The sequence below is a fragment of the Oncorhynchus kisutch genome, unplaced genomic scaffold (genome assembly GCF_002021735.2).
Source record: "Oncorhynchus kisutch isolate 150728-3 unplaced genomic scaffold, Okis_V2 Okis02a-Okis13b_hom, whole genome shotgun sequence".
Classification (NCBI taxonomy): Eukaryota; Metazoa; Chordata; class Actinopteri; order Salmoniformes; family Salmonidae; genus Oncorhynchus; species Oncorhynchus kisutch.
The window spans coordinates 10,496,633-10,507,468 of NW_022261979.1; the positions used below are offsets into that span (position 1 = coordinate 10,496,633).

The window sequence follows — 10,836 nt, forward strand, 5'->3', positions numbered from 1 at the left end:
ACAATGCCTTGCGAAAGTATTTGGCCCCCCTTGAACTTTGCGACCTTTTGCCACATTTCAGGCTTCAAACATAAAGATATAAAACTGTATTTTTTTGTGAAGAATCAACAACAAGTGGGACACAATCATGAAGTGGAACGACATTTATTGGATATTTCAAACTTTTTTAACAATTCAAAAACTTGGGCATGCAAAATTATTCAGCCCCTTTACTTTCAGTGCAGCAAACTCTCTCCAGAAGTTCAGTGAGGATCTCTGAATGATCCAATGTTGACCTAAATGACTAATGATGATAAATACAATCCACCTGTGTGTAATCAAGTCTCCGTATAAATGCACCTGCACTGTGATAGTCTCAGAGGTCCGTTTAAAAGCGCAGAGAGCATCATGAAGAACAAGGAACACACCAGGCAGGTCCGAGATACTGTTGTGAAGAAGTTTAAAGCCGGATTTGGATACAAAAAGATTTCCCAAGCTTTAAACATCCCAAGGAGCACTGTGCAAGCGATAATATTGAAATGGAAGGAGTATCAGACCACTGCAAATCTACCAAGACCTGGCCGTCCCTCTAAACTTTCATCTCATACAAGGAGAAGACTGATCAGAGATGCAGCCAAGAGGCCCATGATCACTCTGGATGAACTGCAGAGATCTACAGCTGAGGTGGGAGACTCTGTCCATAGGACAACAATCAGTCGTATATTGCACAAATCTGGCCTTTATGGAAGAGTGGCAAGAAGAAAGCCATTTCTTAAAGATATCCATAAAAGTGTTGTTTAAAGTTTGCCACAAGCCACCTGGGAGACACACCAAACATGTGGAAGAAGGTGCTCTGGTCAGATGAAACCAAAATTGAACTTTTTGGCAACAATGCAAAATGTTATGTTTGGCGTAAAAGCAACACAGCTCATCACCCTGAACACAACATCCCCACTGTCAAACATGGTGGTGGCAGCATCATGGTTTGGGCCTGCTTTTCTTCAGCAGGGACAGGGAAGATGGTTAAAATTGATGGGAAGATGGATGGAGCCAAATACAGGACCATTCAGGAAGAAAACCTGATGGAGTCTGCAAAACCTGAGACTGGGACAGAGATTTGTCTTCCAACAAGACAATGATCCAAAACATAAAGCAAAATCTACAATGGAATGGTTCAAAAATAAACATATCCAGGTGTTAGAATGGCCAAGTCAAAGTCCAGACCTGAATCCAATCGAGAATCTGTGGAAAGAACTGAAAACTGCTGTTCAAAAATGCTCTCCATCCAACCTCACTGAGCTCGAGCTGTTTTGCAAGGAGGAATGGATAGAGACATACCCCAAGCGACTTACAGCTGTAATCGCAGCAAAAGGCGGCGCTACAAAGTATTAACTTAAGGGGGCTGAATAATTTAGCACGCCCAATTTTTTAGTTTTGATTTGTTAAAAAAGTTTGAAATATCCAATAAATGTCGTTCCAATTCATGATTGTGTCCCACTTGTTATTGATTCTTCACAAAAAAATACAGTTTTATATCTTTATGTTTGAAGCCTGAAATGTGGCAAAAGGTCGCAAAGTTCAAAGGGGCCGAATACTTTCGCAAGGCACTGTAGCCTCACTATTGTTATTTTACTGCTGCTCTTTAATTACATGTTACTTTTATTTCTTTTATTTGTTTTACTGCATTGTAAGCATTTCACTGTAAGTCAATGGTTGTAAACACAGAAAGGGGTCTACCCAGTAGATCGGTATTGGTCAGGTGTTAGTTCTTACCCGTGTGAGGTCCATGCCCAGTTTGAGCTGTGACAGCAGGTGAAGGATAATGTTCCGTTGGTCCTCTCTGACTCCCAGGTCCTCTTCCTCGTTGTCCTCTGTGTCTGTCATCTCTTCACTGGGGTCTATAGACTCTGGGGTGGGAGGGGCCTGCTGGGGCTAGGACAACAACATAACAGAGGGTTAGAGGACAGGGTTACAGTACTGGGGTCTATAGACTCTGGGGGGGGGACAACAACATATCAGAGGGTTAGAGGACAGGGTTACAGTACTGGGGTCTATAGACTCTGGGGGGGGGGGGACAACATAACAGAGGGTTAGAGGACAGGGTTACAGTACTGGGGACTATAGACTCTGGGGTGGGAGGGGCCTGCTGGGGCTAGGACAACATAACAGAGGGTTAGAGGACAGGGTTACAGTACTGGGGGTCTATATACTCTGGGGGGGGGGACAACAACATAACAGAGGGTTAGAGGACAGGGTTACAGTACTGGGGTCTATAGACTCTGGGGGGGGGGACAACATAACAGAGGGTTAGAGGACAGGGTTACAGTACTGGGGTCTATAGACTCTGGGGGGTCTATAGACTCTGGGGGGGGACAACAACATAACAGAGGGTTAGAGGACAGGGTTACAGTACTGGGGTCTATAGACTCTGGGGGGGACAACAACACATAACAGAGGGTTAGAGGACAGGGTTACAGTACTGGGGTCTATAGACTCTGGGGGGGGGGACAACAACATAACAGAGGGTTAGAGGACAGGGTTATAGTACTGGGGTCTATAGACTCTGGGGGGGGGACAACATAACAGAGGGTTAGAGGACAGGGTTATAGTACTGGGGTCTATAGACTCTGGGGTGGGAGGGGCCTGCTGGGGCTGGACAGTATAACAGAGGGTTAGAGGACAGGGTTACAGTACTGGGGTCTATAGACTCTGGGGGGGGGACATGACAGAGGGTTAGAGGACAGGGTTACAGTACTGGGGTCTATAGACTCTGGGGGGGGGGGGCATGACAGAGGGTTAGAGGACAGGGTTACAGTACTGGGGCCTATAGACTCTGGGGGGGGACATGACAGAGGGTTAGAGGACAGGGTTATAGTACTGGGGTCTATAGACTCTGGGGGGGGACATGACAGAGGGTTAGAGGACAGGGTTATAGTACTGGGGTCTATAGACTCTGGGGGGGGACATGACAGAGGGTTAGAGGACAGGGTTATAGTACTGGGGTCTATAGACTCTGGGGGGGGGGGGCAACAACATAACAGAGGGTTAGAGGACAGGGTTATAGTACTGGGCTCTATAGACTCTGGGGGGGGGGGACAACAACATAACAGAGGGTTAGAAGACAGGGTTATAGTACTGGGGTCTATAGACTCTGGGGGGGGGGACAACATAACAGAGGGTTAGAGGACAGGGTTATAGTACTGGGGTCTATAGACTCTGGGGTGGGAGGGGCCTGCTGGGGCTGGACAGTATAACAGAGGGTTAGAGGACAGGGTTACAGTACTGGGGTCTATAGACTCTGGGGGGGGGGACATGACAGAGGGTTAGAGGACAGGGTTACAGTACTGGGGTCTATAGACTCTGGGGGGGGGGCTGACAGAGGGTTAGAGGACAGGGGTTACAGTACTGGGGTCTATAGACTCTGGGGGGGGACATGACAGAGGGTTAGAGGAAGGGTTTATAGTAATGGGGTCTATAGACTCTGGGGGGGGGACATGACAGAGGGTTAGAGGACAGGGTTATAGTACTGGGGGTCTATAGACTCTGGGGGGGGGACATGACAGAGGGTTAGAGGACAGGGTTATAGTACTGGGGTCTATAGACTCTGGGGGGGGACATGACAGAGGGTTAGAGGACAGGGGTTATAGTACTGGGGTCTATAGACTCTGGGGGGGGACATGACAGAGGGTTAGAGGACAGGGTTATAGTACTGGGGTCTATAGACTCTGGGGGGGGGGGGGGGGCAACAACATAACAGAGGGGTTAGAGGACAGGGTTATAGTACTGGGCTCTATAGACTCTGGGGGGGGGACAACAACATAACAGAGGGTTAGAGACAGGGTTATAGTACTGGGGGTCTATAGACTCTGGGGGGGGGGACAACATAACAGAGGGTTAGAGGACAGGGTTATAGTACTGGGGGTCTATAGACTCTGGGGTGGGAGGGGCCTGCTGGGGCTGGACAGTATAACAGAGGGTTAGAGGACAGGGTTACAGTACTGGGGGTCTATAGACTCTGGGGGGGGGGGGGGGACATGACAGAGGGTTAGAGGACAGGGTTACAGTACTGGGGTCTATAGACTCTGGGGGGGGGGCATGACAGAGGGTTAGAGGACAGGGTTACAGTACTGGGGTCTATAGACTCGGGGGGGGACATGACAGAGGGTTAGAGGAAGGGTTATAGTAATGGGGTCTATAGACTCTGGGGGGGGGACATGACAGAGGGTTAGAGGACAGGGTTATAGTACTGGGGTCTATAGACTCTGGGGGGGGACATGACAGAGGGTTAGAGGACAGGGTTATAGTACTGGGGTCTATAGACTCTGGGGGGGGGGGGGGCAACAACATAACAGAGGGTTAGAGGACTGGGTTACAGTACTGGGGGTCTATAGACTCTGGGGGGGGGGGGGGGCATGACAGAGGGTTAGAGGACAGGGTTACAGTACTGAGGTCTATAGACTCTGGGGGGGGGGGGGCATGACAGAGGGTTAGAGGACAGGGTTACAGTACTGGGGTCTATAGACTCTGGGGGGGGGGCAACAACAACATAACAGAGGGTTAGAGGACAGGGTTACAGTACTGGGGTCTATAGACTCTGGGGGGGGGGGGGGGGCAACAACATAACAGAGGGTTAGAGGACAGGGTTCACAGTACTGGGGTCTATAGACTTTGGGGGGGGGCTGGGACAACATAACACAGCACACACACACAAAACACACACACACACAAAACACACAAAACACACACACACACACACACACAACACACAAGCGCTCCAAAAATGTAGGTTTCTCTTCAATACCTAGAGAATGTCCGTAATGCGTGGGTAACTGCACCCACAGGGTGACTAGTGTGACTACCTGTTATTCATGGCTTGTTCAGGAAAACCATTCCTGAAAGCTTAGCACATGATCCAGATTTACTCCATGCTCACTCCCCTTCCTCCCCCAGCCTCCCTCTTCCTCCCCGCCTCCCCCCTGCCTCCCAGGTCTCCCCCTGTCTCCCCCCACTATCCTCAGGGAACTTTAAGGCAGCAAATGCATTTGGTTTCTTCAGCAGCAGGTCATTTTAGACTGCTATATTGTTCCTAATGCATAATGTTAGGAAGTAGCATGGAAGTACGAGGCCCAAAGCATTCTGGGAGATGGAAAAGCCTTGCTCTCTCCCGCTCTCTTTCTCTAGTTCTCTCTCTCACACACTCTCTCTTTTCTCTATTTTTCCTCTATATTTTTCCTCTCTCTTCCATCTCTCTTTCCATCTCTCTTTCCATCTCTCTTTCCTCTCTCTTTCCGATCCTCTTTCCGTCTCTTTCCATCTCTCTTCCGTCTCTCTTTCCATCTCTCCTTTCCATCTTCCATCTCTCTTTCCATTTCTCTTCCATCTCTCTCAGGACTGTTTTTCCTCTCATGTTCATGTTCAGTGTCAACAGACGAGTGGAGAAATGGAGTCAGTCATGTGACATACCTACAGAGGCCTCTCTCTCTCTCTCTCTCTCTGTCTCTCTCTCTCTCTGTCTCTCTCTCTCTCTCTCTCTCTCTCTCTCTCTGTCTCTCTCTCTCTCTGTCTCCCTCTCTCTCTCTCTCTCTCTCTCTCTCTCTCTCTCTCTCTGAAGACAAAGGTTATTTATTTCCAAGCAAAACATTGAGATCTCTCCATCTCTATCTCCCCTCTCCATCTCTCTCTCTCTCTCTCTCTCTCTCTTCCCTCTCCCTCTCTCTCTCGCTCTCTCAATTCAATTCAATTCAATTCAAGGGGCTTTATTAGCATGGGAAACATGTGTTAACATTGCCAAAGCAAGTGAGGTAGATAATAAACAAAAGTGAAATAAACCATAAAAAATTTACAGTAAACATTACACATACAGAAGTTTCAAAACAATAAAGACATTACAAATGTCATATTATATATTATATATATATATATATACAGTGTTGTAACAATGTTCAAATGGTTAAAGTACACAAGGGAAAATAAATAAGCATAAATATGGGTTGTATTTACAATGGTGTTTGTTCTTCACTGGTTGCCCTTTTCTCGTGTCAACAGGTCACAAATCTTGCTGCTGTGATGGCACACTGTGGAATTTCACCCAGTAGATATGGGAGTTTATCACAATTGGGTTTGTTTCGAATTATTTGTGGATCTGTGTAATCTGAGGGAAATTTGTGTCTCTAATATGGTCATACATTGGGCAGGAGGTTAGGAAGTGCAGCTCAGTTTCCACCTCATTTTGTGGGTAGTGTGCACATAGCCTGTCTTCTCTTGAGAGCCATGTCTGTCTACGGCGGCCTTTCTCAATAGCAAGGCTATGCTCACTGAGTCTGTACATAGTCAAAGCTTTCCTTAATTTAGGGTCAGTCACAGTGGTCAGGTATTCTGCTGCTGTGTACTCTCTGTTTAGGGTCAGTCACAGTGGTCAGGTATTCTGCTGCTGTGTACTCTCTGTTTAGGGTCAGTCACAGTGGTCAGGTATTCTGCCGCTGTGTACTCTCTGTTTAGGGTCAGTCACAGTGGTCAGGTATTCTGCCGCTGTGTACTCTCTGTTTAGGGTCAGTCACAGTGGTCAGGTATTCTGCCACTGTGTACTCTCTGTGTAGGGTCAGTCACAGTGGTCAGGTATTCTGCCACTGTGTACTCTCTGTGTAGGGTCAGTCACAGTGGTCAGGTATTCTGCCACTGTGTACTCTCTGTGTAGGGTCAGTCACAGTGGTCAGGTATTCTGCCACTGTGTCTCTCTGTTTAGGGGTCAGTCACAGTGGTCAGGTATTCTGCCACTGTGTCTCTCTGTGTAGGGTCAGTCACAGTGGTCAGGTATTCTGCTACTGTGTACTCTCTGTTTAGGGTCAGTCACAGTGGTCAGGTATTCTGCCACTGTGTACTCTCTGTTTAGGGTCAGTCACAATGGTCAGGTATTCTGCCACTGTGTACTCTCTGTTTAGGGTCAGTCACAGTGGTCAGGTATTCTGCCACTGTGTACTCTCTGTTTAGGGTCAGTCACAGTGGTCAGGTATTCTGCTGCTGTGTACTCTCTGTTTAGGGTCAGTCACAGTGGTCAGGTATTCTGCTGCTGTGTACTCTCTGTTTAGGGCCAGTCACAGTGGTCAGGTATTCTGCCACTGTGTACTCTCTGTTTAGGGCCAGTCACAGTGGTCAGGTATTCTGCTGCTGTGTACTCTCTGTTTAGGGCCAGTCACAGTGGTCAGGTATTCTGCCGCTGTGTACTCTCTGTGTAGGGTCAGTCACAGTGGTCAGGTATTCTGCCACTGTGTACTCTCTGTTTAGGGCCAAATAGCATTCTAGTTTGCTCTGTTTTTTTGTTAATTCTTTCCAATGTGTCAAGTAATTATCTTTTTGTTTTCTCATGATTTGGTTGGGTCTAATTGTGCTGCTGTCCTGGGGCTCTGTGGGGTGTGTTTGTGATCATTAGTGGGTATTCTGCTCACCATTATTTGGTGTTCTACGTTGTACACGGAGGATATTTCTGCAGAATTCTGCATGCAGAGTCTCAATTTGGTGTTTGTCCCATTTTGTGAAGTCTTGGTTGGTGAGCGGACCCCAGACCTCACAACCATAAAGGGCAATGGGCTCTATGACTGATTCAAGTATTTTTAGCCAGATCCTAATTGGTATGTCGAACTTTATGTTCCTTTTGATGACATAGAAAGCACTTCTTGCCTTGTCTCCCAGATCGTTCACAGCTTTGTGGAAGTTACCTGTGGCGCTGATGTTTAGGCCAAGGTATGTGTCGTTTTTTTGTGTGCTCTAGGGCAACAGTGTCTAGATGGAATTTGTATTTGTGGTCCTGGCGACTGGACCTTTTTGGAACACCATTATTTTGGTCTTACTGAGATTTACTGTCAGGACCCAGGTCTGACAGAATCTGTGCAGAAGATCTAGATGCTGCTGTAGGCCCTCCTTGGTTGGTGACAGAAGCACCAGATCATCTGCAAATAGTAGACATTTGACTTCGGATTCTAGTAGGGTCAAATGCAGACTTTTCTTGTGCCCGCGCCAATTTGTTGATATATATGTTGAAGAGGGTGGGGCTTAAGCTGCATCCCTGTCTCACCCCACGGCCCTGTGGAAAGAAATGTGTGTTTTTTTGCCAATTTTAACCTCACTTGTTGTTTGTGTACATGGATTTTATAATGTCGTATCTTTTTACCCCAAAACCACTTTCCTTTTCATTTGAGTGAAAAACTAATTAGGGTGTGCAGGGTGAATACGTGGTCTGTCGTACGCAAATTTAGTAAAAAGCAAATTATTTTTTTCTCTCTCTCTCCCGCTCTCGATCTCACTTTTCTACCTCTTTCTCTCTCTCTTTCTCTCTGTCCCTCTCTTTCCCAACTCTCTCTTTCTCTGTCGCTCTCTCTCTTTCTCACTCTACCTCTGTCTCTCTCTACTTCTCGCTCTCTCTACCTCTCTCTACATCTCTCTTTCTATTTCTCTCTCTCTCCCAACTCTCTCTCTATCTATCTCTCTCTCACTCTCTCTGTACCTCTCTCTCTCTCTTTCTCTCTACCTCTCTCTCTACTTCTCGCTCTCTCTCTCTACCTCTCGCTTTCTCTCTCTACATCTATCTTTCTCTACCTCTCTCTCTTTCTCTCTACCTCTCTCTCTACATCTATCTTTCTCTACCTCTCTCTCTTTCTCTCTACCTCTCTCTCTACATCTATCTTTCTCTACCTCTCTCTCTTTCTCTCTACCTCTCTCTCTACATCTATCTTTCTCTACCTCTCTCTCTTTCTCTCTACCTCTCTCTCTACATCTATCTTTCTCTACCTCTCTCTCTTTCTCTCTCTCAATATTCAAAAACGTGTTTTTTTATATTGACTAGCGGACTGTCAAGGATACACAGAAATGAAAAAATATGTGTGGAGTTTTTAGTTCTAATTAATTGTTTACTATAGTGTGAAAAGACAACATATTTGGTGAGAATTCCTACATAGGGAACTAAATATATTCTAGTTCTTAAAGAGACAGTAGCCTAATATATATGTATATTACAGCCTTCCCATTGGTTGAATCAACAATGTTTTCACATAATGTCAATACCCAGTGGTTTAATTAGTCTGCAGTTATTCTCCTTTACAAATAAATAGTAGATTATGTCTCATTTTTTAACTAACGCAATCTATTATCTTCGAAAATGTAACTAGTTATTTCTAGCTGTCCGATAACACATTCGGATGTAATGGCTTGTCCTGCAACTTTGTAAAAAACCCAGAGAAAAGTCTTGGTTCTTTCCTAAACATAGTGTGTCAATACAAAGAGGGACTCGGACAACAAAATAGTTGATGTGAACTGGCAAAAGAGTTGAGTCCTCATTCAAAGGAAGTGTGAATACAAAAGAGAACTGAGATATTTACAGCGTCAGTACAGTGACCCACAAAACAAGCCTGGGGGGACCAGAGAGCGAGCGAGCGAGAGAGAGACAGAGAGAGACAGAGACAGAAAGAGAGAGAGAGAGACAGAGACAGAGACAGAGAGACAGACAGACAGACAGAGGAAGGTGTACTACTGTTAGTGTACTCTAGTTATGACTGGACGGATTCAATGCCCAGTGCTGTTATCAATTAGTCAGTCATTTAGCCCATCTCACTCACTCAGTCAGTCAGTCAGTGTATCTATCCAAAAACATTACAGTAAGTCCTCTATACAACAACATTACAGTAAGTCTCTATAAAACAACACTACAGTAAGTCTCTATACAACAACATCACAGTAAGTCTCTATAGAACAACATTACAGTAAGTATCTATCCAACAACATTACAGTAGGTCTCTATCCAACAACATTACATTAGGTCTCTATCCAACAACATTACAGTAAGTCTCTATCCAACAACATTACAGTAGGTCTCTATCCAACAACATTACAGTAGGTCTCTATCCAACACATTACAGTAAGTCTCTATCCAACAACATTACATTAGGTCTCTATCCAACAACATTACAGTAAGTCTCTATCCAACAACATTACAGTACGTCTCTATCCAACAACATTACAGTAAGTCTCTATCCAACAACATTACAGTAAGTCTCTATCCAACAACATTACAGTAAGTCTCTATCCAACAACATTACATTAGGTCTCTATCCAACAACAATACAGTAGGTCTCTATCCAACAACATTACAGTAAGTCTCTATCCAACAACATTACAGTAAGTCTCTATCCAACAACATTACAGTAAGTCTCTATCCAACAACATTACAGTAAGTCTCTATCCAACAACATTACAGTAGGTCTCTATCCAACAACATTACAGTAAGTCTCTATCCAACAACATTACAGTAGGTCTCTATCCCAACAACATTACAGTAGGTCTCTATACAACAACATTACAGTAAGTCTCTATACAACAACATTACAGTAGGTCTCTATACAACAACATTACAGTAAGTCTCTATCCAACAACATTACAGTAAGTCTCTATCCAACAACATTACAGTAGTCTCTATCCAACAACATTACAGTGGGTCTCTATACAACAACATTACAGTAAGTCTCTATCCAACAACATTACAGTAAGTCTCTATCCAACAACATTACAGCTCTATCATTAACTGTCAGTAGAACTAGTTCCGTTATTACAGACGTCTCTCTGTGCAGAAACAGATGACTTCTGCTCAGTGAGATAGTTACATACCATCTCGTCAGAGAGATGACGGCTGGAAGTCTCCTGTACATCACTGAGCTACAGAGACATATGGAAATAGAGATTCTACTGGTATCGTCAGTTCCTCCAATAACATAGAAACGCAGCGACGTCCCAAATGAAAGCATATTTCCTATATAGAGCACTACTTTTAACCAAGGTCCATAAGGCTCTGGTCAAAAGTAGTGCACTATGTAG

General features: G+C 45.2%; 1 protein-coding gene across 1 annotated transcript in view; it reads right to left on the minus strand.

The window, feature by feature from the left end:
* Positions 1 to 1,678: 1,678 nt before the first annotated feature.
* LOC116359258 (uncharacterized) overlaps positions 1,679 to 10,836 on the minus strand; it is a 91,790-nt gene continuing 82,632 nt past the window's right edge. Inside the window, exon 8 of the mRNA XM_031811823.1 lies at positions 1,679 to 1,911. Within this exon, the coding sequence (XP_031667683.1) occupies positions 1,735 to 1,911 (177 nt within the window). The 3' untranslated portion in view covers positions 1,679 to 1,734. The remainder of the gene's footprint in view (positions 1,912 to 10,836) is intronic.